At 42.8% G+C, this 17,211-nt stretch overlaps 1 protein-coding gene across 9 annotated transcripts in view; it reads right to left on the bottom strand.

Annotated features, from left to right (window-relative positions):
- Positions 1-17,211, bottom strand: part of TRIM44 (tripartite motif containing 44) — a 110,587-nt gene that overhangs the window by 34,145 nt on the left and 59,231 nt on the right. For 2 of the 9 annotated variants that reach the window (XM_064576633.1, XM_064576634.1), the window contains 3 exons: positions 11,288-11,410; positions 10,699-10,780; positions 8,577-8,737 (listed from right to left, as the gene is read on the bottom strand). The exons of 3 other annotated variants lie outside the window; for them this stretch is intronic. In XM_064576633.1, the coding sequence (XP_064432703.1) occupies positions 8,621-8,737; positions 10,699-10,780; positions 11,288-11,410 (322 nt within the window). In that variant the 3' untranslated portion in view covers positions 8,577-8,620. The remainder of the gene's footprint in view (positions 1-8,576; positions 8,738-10,698; positions 10,781-11,287; positions 11,411-17,211) is intronic. 4 more of the 9 variants (XM_064576636.1, XM_064576635.1, XR_010406894.1 and 1 more) reach the window with 4 other exon arrangements.

The raw sequence follows: 17,211 nt of genomic DNA on the forward strand, positions 1-17,211 counted from the left end.
ACGGTGTCACTTATTCACCGTATTCTCATTTCAAACAAGGAGAGCAAAGACTTAAGGAGCTAAATCAAGGTGCTACTTTTGTTAATGGAGACTCAATTAATAAAATGTCATGCTGACCGAGGATGGTGTCTGAGGCTACACGAGGTGCCTCCTGCCACTATATCAACGTTTTCTGAATCTCAGGGAAAGAGTGACTCAACTTACTCATCTAGTCACTGATGGAAGTGCTGGAACAAAGACCTATCTGGGTCCATCAGAGGCAGTTCCTTCCTAATCTGCTTACTGCAAAGGAGAGCAGAAGAGCAAGGATGGCCCATCCTGCCTGAACCAATTGATCCAAGAGATGCAAAAGAGAAGAGATAAAGATATGGCCATGTTGTCTCTTCAGTGCGGTGATTGTTAACATATGAACCCTGCACAACAGAGAAGAAAAGCCAAATGAACGCCAGACTCTCACCAATCAGACAAGTTACCCCTCTTCCCAAGGGAAGGGGCAAATAATGGCTAAGAGAGGCAGAAGTGTGGAAGGGAGGAAGAGTTGTCAGAAATTTCTCATTCTGAGGATATATGGGGGTGGGGGGAAATAAGTTTTCTCCCCGAGCAGACTCCCAGGCTAACACTGTGAACATGTTATCATAACATGAAATATGCTGAAAGAAGCATATAAAGATGCTAGCATACCAAAGATGCTGGAGACACACTGTGCACAAGGCTACATAAGTCCCATGACCTCAAGGCCCTGTGTGTCTATGGATCCCACTTTGGAGATGAAAAATAAATTCTAGCTCCTGTTTCAGATTCACAACAAAGCCCAAGAGAAAGTGAAGGCTATGAGCAGAGGTACAGTGAAAGGCACGTAATCCAGTGCACTGAGACAAATGCAGAACGGAGTTATTACATCTTCCTCTCCAAACCAACATTTCCTCCCAACAGCATGACTCCCCACAGTCTGTGGTCTCCTAAGACAAAGACCTTGGAGTCTTAGAGTCATAGAGGGATAGAGCTGGAAGGCACCTAAGGGGCCACATCAGACTCAGGCCTCTCATTTTATAAATGTTCAAACTGAAGCCCAGCGAGGCTCAATGACTTGTCCGAGTGTACCTAAGGAAGTAGTGGCCGTGCTGGGCGTGGAAGCCAGGGCTCCCGAATGAGCTCCAGCTTTCTCCTTTATTCCTCAAATACACCCATTCACTCCATACTCTCCATCTCCTGGCCTAGCCCATGTGGCCCCCAGCTATTCTCCTCTCCCCATTGCTCCTGTTCTTATCCAGGCCTAGAACTTCAAGATCTTTCACTTGAATCACTGCAACGATGTTTGGGCCAAGACTCCTCTCCATCTGAAATCACGTCACACACTGCCCCAACAGCCATACCCTGCTCTGCTGGGGTGGGGTGCACGGTTTTGCCATTGCTCTTTTCCCTTTGCTGGCATGTTCCACATAGGAGCTGCTCCTTAGCCTTGGTCTTAGAATGGAGGAGAAGGGAGCAGAGCTAAAGCTGATCCACAGTGGACATGTAGTGAGTGAGAGAAAGAAATGTCTGTCGTTGTTGTAGCCACTGAGATTTCAGGGGCATGGGCATCCCCCATACACTTACAACACTGCCTTGCACAAAGAAGACACTCCACAGACCTTTTTTGTTAACTGAGTAAATATATCATCTCATTAATCCTCACAGTAACCTTACTTTAGACACTACCAGCATCTCCATCTTGCAGATGAGAAAACCAAGGCCTAGTTTAAACAGCAGGACTACGGTTCCAAAACCACTAGGTGATGAGCTGGAATTCAGACCCAGAACCTCTGATCCCAAAGCCCACATTCTTTAACCAGTGCATCACACTGATTCCGAGAACTCTTAAAATTATGAGAGTTTGAAACACACATTTGGTTTTTAATAATGGTATTATCTCACTGTTGTCTTATTTCTTCATATATTACAGTCTTGACTATCCCCCACCATTTCCTCTTGGTTGTAAGCAACTGGCATCCTACCACAAGCCTAATCACCTGGGTAAGACTCCGGAAAGACTTGTTTACTGACTGATGATAGCTGATTCATGGCAAGAATCACCTTTCTTATTTCCGGTCCCCTGAGCCAGAAGTCTGGCGTGCGCACTCCACACCTTGACTCAGAACTTCAGCGGCAACATCTTCATTTTAAACAACTTTCAGGTCTCACGGAGACATGCCCTTTGAAGGAGGAGACCACTTCCTTCTTCCCAGATGTCAGCCCTAATCACTCAAAGGCAGGAAGGAAGAAAACGCCTTCAGGAAAGATTGTTTTAAAAGAAGAAAGAGGAAACAGCCAGGCCTCAAGCTGGGAAAGCAGGAGTCAGAACAAAAAGTCTGTTTATCTTGGGAAATACCTTGTGATGATACATCTGACCTCGCCCCTGCTTTTCCAGACAGTAGCTTGCACTGAGGCTGGCTCAGATGGGCCGCTGTTCTCCAAGCTCCTTGCGCACGCACACACAAGTCTGAAGCCTAATGGGCAGCCGCGGGCACGATGGCACCTCTGCTGCCTGTTACCGGCCAAGGACTGGCAAAGAGCACTACACAAATCTCTCCAGAGGCTCTGCTGCCACAGTCCTGAGAGCGCAGTTTACTCCCTCCAAAGCTCTCCCTGCCACAACTCTGCCCTCTCAGAAGGCCCAAACACAGCAGATGGGGCAAGTGTGCAGCTTGAAGTGAAAACAGCCAAGAAACTAGCCTCAAATAATTAGGTTAAAGCCCCTCATTAGAGCACATGTCCAAGAGAGACATTTCATTTATTTAATATTAATTTACTAAATATTTTAAATTTTTGTTTATTTGTTAACATATTTATTTTAGTGCAAGCCTACAATGGTGATTCGAGAAGGCAGTAGAGAGAGGTGGCTATCCAGATGGCTCTGGTTCAAACCTTAGCTCTCTCCCATTTACTGGCTGTGTGACCTGGGGCACATTATTCAAATCTTTCCATATTTCATTTTCTTCATCTGGAAAATGGGGACGGTAACAGCCTCTACCCTTAAGGGGCTACTGTAAAAATTAAATGAAATCGTGACACATAACACCCTTAGGACAGTGCCTGGCACACAGTAAGCCTTCAATCAGTGTCAGCTATTATGGCCACAATCATTATTATCTAAAGAATGGCCAAGGGCTCATGAGTCCTGGTCAGTAGTCATTCTCCAAGTCTGGAACATGGCAAAATATTGCTCATGCATGTCATTAGCAAATAGTATAACAGTCCTGCCCCGCATTACTGAGAGAAAGAAAAATCAAGCACAGATGCTGCCGGGGCTCATAGGCTGTTGGTGTGACAGAGCACGCACCTGATTACAATACAGAGAAGAAAGTGCTAAGTCCAGAGATAAACCATAAAAACCAGAGAGAGGATCAAAGAAGGATTCATGGAAGAAGAGGGAGTGGAGTTGGACCTTGAAGGAAAGGTAGGAGTGGTACGGTTAAAAAGCAGACAGAGAGCTGAGTCTCCATAACAGCAGAGCGCTGGAGGGAAGCCAGAGAAGCCGCTGCTGAAGAGGCAGCTGGGACACTGGTCAGGAGCGTGGCACTAGATCCAGAATGGTGGTGTGTGTGTCCACGAGGCCTGCAAGGAGACTGACTCTTCCCTGTGCTCTTTACTTACCTGAGCATTCTCACAAGAACTTCTCCTTTATGAAATTTCTCCTTACTTCTCTTTTATGTACCTGAAAAATTCCCACTAACACAAAGCCTGAAGGCTCAGGGCAATATTCACATACATGCAAGGCGCTTAGTAAGTATTCAGTAAGTGGTTTCTATTATGTTAGGTTACTTTGACACAGATCCGACATTTGTAATTTGATTCAGTTCGGAAAGAAGGAAAGGACCTACAGTGGAAGCAGGAAGGCATGATTCTCTCAGCTCCAGACTTTAGAGAGACAGCTTCCTCCACTGAAACTCCTCTTGGTACTACAATCGGTCTCAGCCATCACGCTGGCTCCAGAACCTGCTCCAGGAGGTAACCACTCCTCCCCCTACCTATACTGCTTCCCCTCCATCTGAAGGGGCTAGCAGCAGCAGGTCAGGCTCTTAGAATAATCCAGTCCTTCCTCTTCACCAACAAACCATCCTCCTGTCCTTCTTTTCTGTGAACAGCTAGATTTTACTTATCTGGTAAGGACCTTCATTGCTGCAGGATTCACACTACAACTGTCAACACAACTTACAGCAACTAGAAATTTCACTGCCTTACCGGTCAGCTTCTATTGAGAAAGAAATGGTTCAGAATGACAAGTGCTTATGTGGGTCCAAGGGTAAGCAAGAAGGCCCCTTCGATGAGGTACAGGGAGAAGGATGGTGAAACTACTAAGACCACATAAAGGCTGAGTAGCCAGGGGCAGAAAGATAGAAGAGTAGGAGTCTCTGAAAGGAGCCCTAATTGCCGGAAGTGTCGACACACAGCGTTTCCGACAGGAGGGTCAGTTCCTTTAAATCAATTTGGTAACTGCAGAGGATGAGGCTTGCCCATCCCAAACAGCAGTAAGGTTAGATCTGGTTGGAGAAATGACAGTGCTACTCATTTATTTAAACACGGGCATGTTCGGAGAAACAAAACAAGACTGAAAATAATCAAGAGAAGACTTTCTTATCGTTAAGGTAGCCTGGGTCAGTGAGCCACCCCTAGATACTTTAGTAGTTGGTTCTAAGCAAAAAGTATGATGCATAAGCATTATTTTGATAGTCACTTGGGAACCCTATGGCTTGGGCAAGGTGTTCTTTAGGCTAGGGTTTGAGGATGAATGAAAGAGCCTAGGCTTAAGAATGTTAACATTGCCAGTATAGTCTCTGGCAAGCCTTATGGGTATGGAACTCCAGAGCAGCACGGAAGAAAAGTCCCCTACCAGCGCTGCCCTTGAGCAGCTCAGGCTCAGAAAGTCACGCACAGGTTTCTCTTCCATGTCTTTTCAAAGGGTGCATATACGTTTGCTCATTTCATCTCCCCTCACTCCTCCCACTCTGAATCCTATGACCTTGTTATTCTCATTCTGTGGAGTTCTGTGGACAACAAAAGCAGACCCACAAATAACAGCTGAAGGTAGATGACCTGACAAGGTGACAAATTCAGAATGCTCTCAAGTGAATCTAAGGGTTTCCTATTCCAAACCGGGGTTCCCTCCACAACTCAAAATGGATTTTGCAGAACTATTTATTCATTCAAAAATTGAACTGTGTGCCTATGATGTTCCAGGCACTAATATACAGTGGTGAAAAAGGCAAAGCTTTTACCCTCATGACACTTATTTTCTAGTGGGGAAGAAAGAAAATACTATGTTAAATACATAATATATTTTCATGTAGTAACAAGTGTATGCAGAAAATCAAAGCAGGGTATGGACTAGAGATCTAAAGAGGTAATATTTTGGTAGAAGCCTACATAAAGTGAGAGAGCGAACTATGTGTGAAGACCTGGGGATGAACATGTGGGCAGAAGGGAACACAAGCACAGAGGCCCTGAAGTCAGAAGGAACACCACACCTGTTTAAAGAAGCAGGAAGATTCTTCGGGAGAAAGTATATGATTGGACCAGGATGGTGGGGTGGTGGTGTTAAGAAGTCCTTGGATTTGATGTATATTTGGGGGCAAATCTGACAGGATTTGCTGATTAATTGGACATGGAGTGTGAAGAAAAGAGAGATACTGAACACTGATATTGAGACATGATGATACCATTTACTGAGAACGTGAAGTGAAGGGCAGAGAAGCACACTGAAGAGGGAGGAGAGCATAAGAATTATGTTTTGAACCAAAGTAGCTATGAGAACAAAGGTGCAGAATGTAAGTAAGAAGGCCTTACTTCAAATGGGGCTAACTCTCACCACTTCCAGCTCTAGCTGGGAAACCCTGGACAAGTCACTTACTCTCATCCAATCTGCTGATTATGTAATAGGAGGATAGCAAAACCATCTCTCAGTCTTGTTAGAATAAGGAAATGAGAAGTCTATGTGCACCTTTTAAATTGTAAAGGTGCTGAATCAAGGTCAATCTTCTTGTTTCCTTCATTACTTCTGGTAAACGTTTATTCATTCATCTTAAAAAAATTTTTTTGGTATTGATTTAAATGAATATATGAACCTCAAGTTGGAATGCAATAATGTTCTTAACAAATACCATTATAAAAAGACTTTATATCATCCAATTCTGTTTCACTTGTTTAGTGCTTTATACTTCTGAAGGGCACAGAGCATCATTTCCATTTCTTCTTTGCATTTCTTACATATTACCATTCACATATATTATCTCACTTGCTCCTTAATACAGAGTGGGTGCCACTGCCCCAAGATGACTGATGAGGAAATTCAGGGACAGAGAGTTCCATTGAAGGCCTGACATCTTGGTTTCATTGCCTATCTCTTTTGGCTTTTATTTTTCTTTAAAGATTTATTTATTTTGAGAGAGAGTGAGAGAGAGCATGAGTGGGAGGGACAGAGGGAGAGGGAGAGAGAATCCCAAGCAGATTCTGTGCTGAGCACAGAGCCCGACACGGGGCTCAATCTCATGACGCCTAACCAACTGAGCCACCCAGGCGCCCCTCTCTTGGCCTTTAAATAAAAATACTGTGATCCTGGTGTATAATCCATTTGGCATTAGTGCTTGGTCGTATCAAGGAAATTTCTGAAGTAGAATGCTGAGCACTTCCATAATCTTAGTGAAAAAAAACCACAACTACCCTTGGATGCAGCACTTAACAGTTGGCAAAATATTCTTATATAAGTTATTTTCTTAGTTCCTCCAAATCTGTGATAAGCACATGATTCCTACTGGATGTAAGAGGCACTATCATGTGACAAAAGGATAAGCCTACTTTATACACTGTTTATATCAGTGTACAAACAAACCAAAAATGACCTTGCTCTCCATTATTTTGTATTTAGTAATGCTCCTTGTCATTGTCTGATTCATTCATTTATTCCTTCCTTCAATCAATATTTAAGGGTCTACTCCGTACTAGGCAATGTGCTGGGTGCTTGGTATATACACTGGTACCGCAACATTTTGTTAAAAAGTGAAAGGAGTTACATTAAGACGAAAAGAACAAAAAGCTTATTTATGATGGATATCTTATTTTTAATGAAATTACGGACATCCAAATTGTTTTTTTTTTTTTTCCCATGTCAATTTAAAAATATATCCCAGTGGCCCTTTCTAGGCTTCTTTTTCTCAGGAATGTTTATCAGCTTTAATTATTTGAACCCCTGTTAACTACACTTCCAATTATACTGGAAATAAATTATATTAATAATAACAGTTCAAAAATCCCAGTTACTTGAAGTACAATGAGGGGGAGATTTCAGCCTGAAAGATGTGGACTCCTAATATATTGCCTTACATCTCTTTCTGGGTGGCAAATTTTTAGTATCAGGTCTCAACGTATAGTGGAGAATGAGCTACATTCCTCCAGTTGAGGAACATGGCAGCTAGAGTATATTTATGTGACAGGAGTTAAAAGAGCCTTATAATCAGTAAGTTTGGGAATGCTGGGCTAAACAAAGAGACAGGACTCATTATCACAAGGCTTCTCAAACTCTTTATTATACCACGGTACTTGTGGAAGTCCAAGAGGTGGGTCAGCCAGCAGCACGTGCCACACTTACTGGACAATGGAACCCTAGTTGAGAAGGGTAAACTCAACAATCCAAATAACTAGTGTTTAGTCTAATATACCTGGGAAACCTCACATTCGGGGATTTCCATTTATAACCGCGTGTGACATGCATTTTTTTTTTAAAGTAGGTTGCTGATTCTTTAAGCTTGCAGAGAGTTGAGTAGACAGAACAGATGTATGCCCCTGAAATGTGGAGGAGAGACCAATCGCTATGCGTAAACAAGGACTTTTTTTGGTTTTGACTTCTACTATAGCTCCAACAGCTAGCACTGCTTGGTACATGGCAGACACTTGGTAAAATCTGTTAAATAAATGGATAAAGGGATGAAACTTGCAGAAAGGAAAGAAGGTTATGTCGATTTCAGTATGAGTGGCCACACTGTTTTTCTGTCTTCAATGATTTCAATTTCCATATCCAGACTTCTAGACAGTGCTTAATTTATTTTCTTAGAACAAAAGACTGAGAATTATTCCAACAGCCTTTTGCATCATGACCCTGTACTAATCTAGTAAGAGAAAGGTTACTCTGCTCTTTGTTAATGAACAGCACATTAATGAGAGCTCCTTGAGATAATCCCACCTCTATTATGCAGGCAAAATTACATTTTCTAGCATAATTATTGTGTCAATCGAACTCCCAAATTTTGATATTAATTGTTTCACTTGCAAAGGCAACATCAACTTATTAGAGTTTGTTAAGCCTCTGGAAAATTGAGGGGAAACTCACAGTTTTAAGTAGTGATTATCAACCTATACTTCTCTTTTATTCTATCTTCTGCATATTTTCTTCCCAGCCAGAAGGACTGGGCAAGTTTTATTTCCTATAATTGGTTTTAAGAGAGAAACCAATGGGTTTTTTAAAATGTGTTTTTAAATTACATACCACTTACATTTCTCAGTCCTTACTTGAGACTCTAGGATATAAACTCTTTGAGGACACGGACCTTGAATGTTTTGTTGAAAATTATTCCTGGGACACCTGGGTAGCTCAGTCGGTTAAGCATCTGCCAGAGTCCTGGGATCCAGCTGCGCATTGGGCTCCCTGCTCAGCAGGGAGCCTGCTTCTCCCTCTCCCTCTGCCTGTCGTTCCCCCTGTTTGTGCTCTCTGTCAAATGAATAAATAAAATCTTAAATTAAAAAAAAAAAAAGAAGAAAGAAAACTGTATTCCTGGCACCAAAAACAACACCTGGAACGAAGAAGGTGCTCTCTAGATACTGCTAGATAAATGCTATGTTTCTCTTTCCACAGAGACTCCTCACTTCTGTTGTTGTAGCTGTTATTTAATCTCTACACCCAATGTGGGGCTCAAACTCACAACCCTGAGATCAAGAGTCACATGCTCTACTGACTGAGCCAGCCAGGAGACTGAGACTCAGCCACCCCCACCAAGACTTATCATTTTAAAGTAAAAATCTCTCTCTCTCTCCCTGATCCTCTCTTTCCCTCTCCACCCACCTCCCCCCCCCCCACACACGAATACAGGAAAGTCTTGCTACACACTATGACATTTTTTTCCCAATGAAAACTACACAAACATGGAAGTTTGATTAAAATACATCATTAGGAGCACCTGGCTGGCTCAGTCAGAAAAGCATGCAACTCTTGATCTTGGGGTTGTGAGTTCGAGCCCCATGTTGGGTGGAGAGATTACTTAAAAAAATATTTTTCATTAGAGGAGTTCTAAGCCTGCGTATTTGTATATAATGTCCCCAAGTCACCTCCTCTTCCAAGCCTTAACCCATCCTGAGCCACAGAACAAGTTAGGAAGGAACCATAGGGGCGCCTGGGTGGCTCAGTTGGTTAAGCGACTGCCTTCGGCTCAGGTCATGATCCTGGAATCCCGGGATCTAGTCCCGCATCGGGCTCCCTCTGACCCTCCTCCCTCTCATGCTCTCTGTCTCTCATTCTCTCTGTCTCAAATAAATAAATAAAATCTTTAAAAAAAAAAAAAGGAAGGAAGGAACCATAATTCATATTTATTCACCTGATCAGCACTGGAGACATAGGATTAATCTATAAGCTAGGAGTGTGTTAGATCTCAGAAGCATGGCAGGATATTCTCCAATATATCTCCTTCAATAATTTTTATGTCGCAGCTGACCTTACCTCCACTAGAAAAAATATTATTTTCCTTTTTACTGTAAATTGTTTGTATCTACTTAAGTCTGATTTTATTCTAGATTGGGACCATGACTTCCCTACAGAGTAATACAGGTTTTATTTTATAAATACAAATCAACAGGACAATAGGATTCAGTACAGTGCCTTACGAGCTCTGTGACGTTGGGCAAGGTACTGAATATATCAAAGTCCGATATGAAAATAATAAACACCTTTGTGCTAGGCTGCTGTAAGGATTAAATGAGATGGATAATCCACATGGAATGCTTAGCTTACTTTCAATATTACAGTCTCTGAGGGCTTATAGACTAATAGCCACAATGATCAAGTACCTCAACAAGTGCATCATCTCTACACATCTTCCTTTTTACTCTCTAATAAGCCAGTCTCCCTCATTCCACCCACAGAAGTCAAAACTCAAAACAGGTATGCTTTCTCCCCAAGCACGAATTCTTCCCGCAGAGTTTAGATAGCATTTCTAGATTGCTCCTGGCTGGGTGTTATCATTTAGGGTAGTCATTCCTCTGACCCCCTGCACTTTTATGTAACATTCTTCTTTCCTCATCTGGTTCCTTAAAGAGTCTTGGTTGGGTGGGGACTTGACCCTTCATTTCAGTTTATCAAAAATTCCTAACCAGAGGGGATGAGTGCTGAATTCTAGGGGCATGCTGAGCTGGAGCATCTGTCCCTGGCCTTTTCATCTATGCAGCTTGCCGGTAATTGCTAAGTTTTCCCTCCTGAAACAATTATCCCCCCATTTCTCTCCCTGCCCCCACCCCACCCCCCAGTTAATTATCAGTTCTGGAATTAAACATGCTCGCCTCTCCTGCCGTTGCCATGACAACAGTTGGCCTGCACCTGCCACTGGGTGAACAGTGGCTCTTTTAGAAGAGGCGATGGTAGTTGCTGGCTCGACAAAAGCCAGGGAATAAACTCCTGTTTACCTGTCTGGGGAGAGAAGTTCTGGTTCGTTCCACCTTAGGCATTTTCCTGGCAAGCTCCATCTCAACTTCTGTCTCAGGCAAACTGCTTTTCGCCATTCAACAAAGAAAATGAAAAAATTTCCTGATAAAAATGCCAAATCCCTGTTGGGTTGTCACTTATTCCCAGCCAAGATGTTGGAAGATATGAATCTTGCATCCCCTGAGAAAGGCAGTATAATGCAGTGGTTGAAAGCATAGAATTTTAAGCCTGAGAGATCTGGGTTCTAATCCTGGTGGACTCACTTTCTGACTGTGTGACCATGGCTTAATCATATAACCTCCTGTAATATTAATTTCTTCATCTGTAAAAAGAAGAACGGAGTAACTACAGCTCACAGAGGGGTTCTGAAGCTCTGAAGAATATATGTGGGTCTGGCTCCTATTTATACTGTCCAGCACAGAAGCAGGTATCACTACTGCACCTGAGCAGCTGTCAGCCCCGGACAGCTGTAAAGCCAGGGCAAAGCTGGCAGCGCGGTCAGCTTTCAGCGGTCCCTGCCTGAGGGGCAGTCCCTGTGCAGCTGGGGCGTGACAGCTCGCTGCCCCTCACCTTGAGACCAAGAAGCGCCGAGCAGCCAGGGACAGCTGAGAAATGCTTCTCTCCCGACCTTCAATGCAACTCTCGCAGCTCCTCCTTCTCTGGGCTGTGTTCCTCGTGCTCAATCTCACTTTCCTTTAAATAGAATTGATGGAACCAGAGTGGAAGGAGACAGGTACTCACCAAGGAAACAAAATGCTTTTCCGTTTTACAACCACACTGCAACCTACGGGGAACAATTGGTAGTGGTGCTGGGCGGGGGGCGGGGGGATGAGGCATTTCTATAAGAAAGTGCTTTTCTTCCCTGAAACCCCTGCCTGTGGATAAGGAAGTATTTCTTTTATGAACGTACAACCACTCATAGTTAGGTCCTAGGTCCAAACGAGCACAGGCACATATATGAACACTGCTCCTTGGCAAAGACCTCACCATGTAGGCTACCCAAGTTTTATCTCAGCCTTTGGCCATCTCTCTTAATGTTCTGAAGCTACCTTCCTGGAGTTGTAGTTTTAAAGAAACCTACATTCATTGACTCTAAACTTCTTTAAAAGAGAAAAAAGAAAAAACAACAAAAACAAACCAAAACACAGGAACACACCAGCTTCTGCTCCCAGCATCTGCTACAGATGCCTGCTGCGGGTTTCTGGGTATAGAGGCGAATGCAGTTCAGCCACATGGAGCTACAAAAAAGGGGAAGATCCTTGGAAGCTGTTGGGAAAATGGAATTACTGACCTCTTGCCTGCCTCTCACTGGGAAGAAGTGAGAAGATGCTAGAGGCTAGCAGGTTTCTCCTAAAATGACAAGATACCACTAACCACAATTTCACTGTGGCTGCCACAGTTGAGGGGGCATAAGTAATGACATCAAATTTAGTTATTCTTAAAACACAGACTGGAGTTTTGTGACTTCCTAAAACTGATTGTTTAGAGCCAGTCCAGAATGGCTATGAAGACAAACAAGGAAGAAGAGAACTAGGCCCCAGCCAGACTCTTCAGCACCAGATCTAATTCAGGGACAAATGTAACATCGATTTAATTCTTAAACTAGCTTTTAAAAAATGCCTTTGGTCTTAAATCTATTTGGAAAATGTTGAGGCTTTAGTATTCCTTTTCTCTATTAATTTGGAAGGAACTAGATAACTACTTGCCAAACCTGATTTTAAATTTGAAGGAGGCAGGTGCTGTCAAAATAGGGGTAGAAGATATAAATCAAACAATTTCCCTCTTCAGCTACTTTAGCTCAGTTGCTTGTTTTTCCAACTAAAAAAAGAAACTCAAAAGGAGAACACTTTCAATGCTTCATAGCATACCTGCCCTTTAAGTAAACAGAGTGTGCTATTTTGATGGGGAAACTGAGGCACGAAGAAAGCAAACAATTCACCCGCAACAAATCACAAGATGTGACTACAGGAAGAGACCCGTAAGATTCACGATTCTGCCCACTTCTTCTAAAGAAAGGACAAAGGGGTAGTACAAACCTTTTGGCACCTCAGTATAACACGTGAGACCCGCCTCAAGGTGGACTCACCCATCTTTCAGTCTCCTTTCCTGCCATAGCCCAGGTACGCAGTGCCTCAGCATCCCCCACACAGCACATGTGTTCTTCCTCTGAGCTTTCAGGCATGCTGGTCTCTGCTTGGGTGCCCTTCCTACCGTTTCCAACTGGAAAAGCCCCCCTCTCCCCACTCTTCAGGGTCCAGCACAAATGCTCTTTTCTGATTCTCTACTCTGCATTAGTTGTACCCTACTCTACATCCAACATACTCATTATAGAGCACCGTTATGATTAAGAGTCCACATGCTTGAGTCAGACGACGTGAGTTTGAACACCAGTTCTACCACTTTTAGCTGTGCCATCTCATGTATATATAACCTCTCTGCAACTCTAGGTAATGTATTAACCACCTATTAGGACTGCTAAGAGAAATAAATGAGATAATATATACAAATGTTTCGAGGAAAACCATAGCATGCAAAGTGATATTCAGGCCCCTTCTACTGGGCCTTTCATTTTTCTTTTCTTTTCTTTTTTAGCATTACGAAGCCAGAAAAGGCAGGCAGATGCATGTTAGAATACAGGATGCTCCTTGCCAGCATTTCTAGTGTGAGACAGATGGAAGTAAACTAGAGGCACCTTGGCTGAATTTTCCAGCTGTGAATGGATTCTCTGGTTATATACCAATATGCACAAAATAAAATAAAGTGACTATCACAGGTAAATTTCTGAAAAGCAATTACTTTAGCAAAGGAGGCTTGCTTTTATTATAGGTAGGCAGCATAATGCATAACATAGCTTTATCCTTCGTCTGGATGAGTAGAGGATAAATAATTGATATCAGCAGGGGAAAACAAAGTCAGCCCAGGTTCCGAAACAGGGAAATGTGATCAAGAGATTCTGTACGCTGAAGGCCAACTGAGATACTGGAATCCCACTTCTGTGTAATAAACAGCCCTGACATCTCCATTCCATGCCACAATTATCAGAGCCATGTTCTTTGGCTTCTAGCTAGGTCTTCCAAAATGAAGACAATGCAAAAACCAAACCAGGAATTTGAAATCAGGGGACAAAAGAAACCTAAGTGTATCACTGACTTAGTTCCTTTTTATGTTTCCAAACTAAGTTGTCAAGAAGAGAAATGTCATATCTAATTGACTTAGTTTCTTTTTATGTTTCCAAACTAAATTGTCAAGAAGAGAAATGTCGTATCTAAGAACACATGGTTATTATTTGGGGGAGGGGGGAGAGTACCTAGTATACAGCCCCAAGAAAATTTTTAAAGAAACAAAATTGAGAATATTTTTTAAAAATCTACTAAATTACAGAATCTATAGGCAGATTCCTTCCACTCCATATGTGATATGACTATTGCTTCACACAACGTTAGCCCAAAAAAACTGGGTGGGGAGCAGGGGAAAGAAAGGCTAGTGTTTACAGGGAAATAAAAACAGCCTACAAAGAGGCAACGAGGTTGAATGACTAGCCCAAGGTCTCATAGTCAGTCTCAGGCAGACCAAGACCAAGAATAGAATAGGTCTGCTGACTCTCCTTGAGCTCCTACTCCTTCAGAACTCGCTGCCTGTTTGATCACAGACTCAGCATGGGTCAGATTCACACTGATCTCAGCAGGAGCTTTCTGCCTGAATAAGAGCCAGCTCTGAAGATAAAATATTCTACAGAAGTCCCAAATATGGTTGTTACTATTAAAAAGCCATTTCCCTCTAAGTTTAAGAAAAAAAAAAGCACAGAAAATCTTAATAGCAAATCAAGATTTAATACTGATCTTGCTCCTTTTTCCTCTGAGCACAAGGGTTTCAGGGTCCTTCCCTCTATGACTTCCTCCCACTACAAAACAGCTTCGAGGCAGCAGATCCTACTGCCACCCCCTCTCCTCGAATATATATTATTTCTCAGCAGGCTCCAGTAGGAGTTGAGGAGCCAATCTGTGAGGGAGTGAACACAAGATCTCCCATAATAGCACAGAGAGACAGAAAATTGCTGCCAAAAGTGTAAATTGCTTTTTTTTTGCTTGGGGAAAAAAAAAAAAAAAACCACTCTGGGCTTCAAAGACACCCTCTTAAAAGATAACTCCATGGTGGTTAATATCCATATTCTACAGATTAGGATTTCTGTTCGTCCATGCCCTCCAAGAATCCTTGCCATCTATGTAACTAGAATGGATCTGAAGAGTAAACCACCAAACACAGGGGCAACAGGCAGGGAATTCTGCAGGGTCAAAGGAAGGCTTGGCTGTCTGCTCCCCAGGGAGTCTGAAAGTACTCCTTTTGCTGCTGACCCTGAAAGGGCACTGTGTGAGGGTGAAATGAAGAAATACCCCTTTATAATGACAGAGGCTAAGGAAAGGAGAAGTAGCTTGCAGAAAACAGAGGCCCTAGCAAGTCAATGTCAAAGCAAGTGAGACCTCCCAGGTTAGAGAAATAAGAGCAAAGCAATCCTCTGAGAGTATGCGTGAATCCTCCTGGCTTTCCTTCAGGGTCACAGAAAGAAATGCACTGGCAGATGAGGGCAGGTAGGGGTAGACAGTCCAAACAGCGGTGGAGGGCATGAACCCTGAAGCCAGAGTAGATTCAAATCCTAGCTCTGCTACTTACTGGCTCTGTGATCTAGGGCAAGTTAATCTTTCTGAGCATTAATTTCCTCATTTTACAAGTGAGCTAATAATTACATCATAAGCTTTACATGAGGATTAAATGAGAAGTGATATAAAATACCGTACACAGTAAACCTTCAATAAATGATAGCTATGATTATTATTATTTATCAGCAGGACAACTACACAATAAAATTCAGGACCAGGAACAGACATGACCAACAGCACAATATTGGGACGCTTCACATCAAATGTCTTGGGGAATCAGAACCAAAAGGAGGAAAGAAGGCAGGGAGGCTGGCAGGAGGGAGGACACAAGCTCTATTATAGACAAATATGTACCCATAGCACGATTTCCCTTTGTTCCTGTGGAGTGGCTGGAGCGCAGTCTCACTGGACTTGGGTGCGGATGGTGGACAAGCGGCTGAATGGAAAGAATGCCAGCAAGGGAGACACAAGTGTCCCAATCCAAGAGGCCTGGACACAGAGTCTCCCAATTCATTCTCTTCCATCCCCTGTGCAGGCACACCCACACTTCCCTTCATTCAATACTTTCATTCAATACTTTCAGCAATACAGAAGCCTCTGGAACAAAACTCTGGCTTATTGAGATGGAAAACGTGTATCATAAATGAGAGAATTTCAGATCAAAGGCAATCTGCCCTGAAGTGTTAATTGGAATTAACAGAGACAAATGGTAGTCAACACAAACTGAATGGAACCAACAAATATAAATTTAAAGTTTAAAAAGAAAATTTGACTTCGTTTTCTTCTTTCTGTCAAGTTAGAACATGCTCTTCATTGTACCAAAGGGTTCATTATACCAAAAAAGGGTTCTGTCATTGTACCAAAAGAGGATTCTATCAAGTCCTGGTATAACAGATTCCCTGCTGACATCCACGATAGCCTAGCTCGAAGGAGACAGCTTGATATTTTGGTTGCTAGTAAAGAAACTCTATGCTTCACGACTATCTTGTCAAAATGACATGAAGGTATCTGCAATTAAACTCTAAAACCAGTATCTACACTAAATAGTATCTTTGAAGCAAGTTAATCTCTTCATAAAGTCCCTGTATTCTTCTACTCAACGTGACTCTGACATGTAACCATGAAGACAAATGAGTGTGTTCATCCTAATCAGGTTCCTCTAAGCTACATGACATCTGCTAAGGTGTTTTCATTACACTGGTCTTGTCTGAACGCTCTTTCTGGGGAAGAAGAAAGTCTAGGGCTCTGTTTGGCCTGGATTTTAAGGAGCTAGAGCTAGTCTAGACAGTAGGAGAGATGGGAGTGCCAAGGAGATAATTTAGAGTCTGTCGAAACCAAAGGTCTGTGCAAAATGGTAAACACCTGGTCAATAACTAGAAAAGATGTGGATTTAGGCTCCCATCATCACTACTTTAGTCTAACTAGTCACCCACCCTCTGGTGTTAATCCACTTCCAGTTAAGGCAGGGGAGACTTCCAAAATGCAAATCTACTCAGGTTAATTCCTGTTTACAATTCTTTTAAGCTTTCCCATTGCCTGCAAGACAGAGCTCAAACACCTTAGAAGGCCTATAAGGCCCTAAAGGATCTGGATTCTGCTTTCTTTCTTCCACTCTTCTCTTGTCTAGAGCTTCTGCACAAGTTGTTCCATCTACCTAGAACAACCCTACCCCCTACCCCCTGCTCCTCCTTTGCCTGCCTTCTCATCTTTCAGAGCCCTGTTTATATATGACCTTTTAGGGTAAGCCTTCCCTTACCCTCCAACAACAAAGCAGCCTAAACTTCCCTCAATCATAGCACTTGTCCCACAGTATAAGGGCCCAGTGATATGCTTATTTCT

The sequence above is a fragment of the Mirounga angustirostris genome, unplaced genomic scaffold (genome assembly GCF_029215605.1).
Source record: "Mirounga angustirostris isolate CCGP_5_RB_7025 unplaced genomic scaffold, mMirAng1.0.hap1 SCAF_13, whole genome shotgun sequence".
Taxonomy (NCBI): domain Eukaryota; kingdom Metazoa; phylum Chordata; class Mammalia; order Carnivora; family Phocidae; genus Mirounga; species Mirounga angustirostris.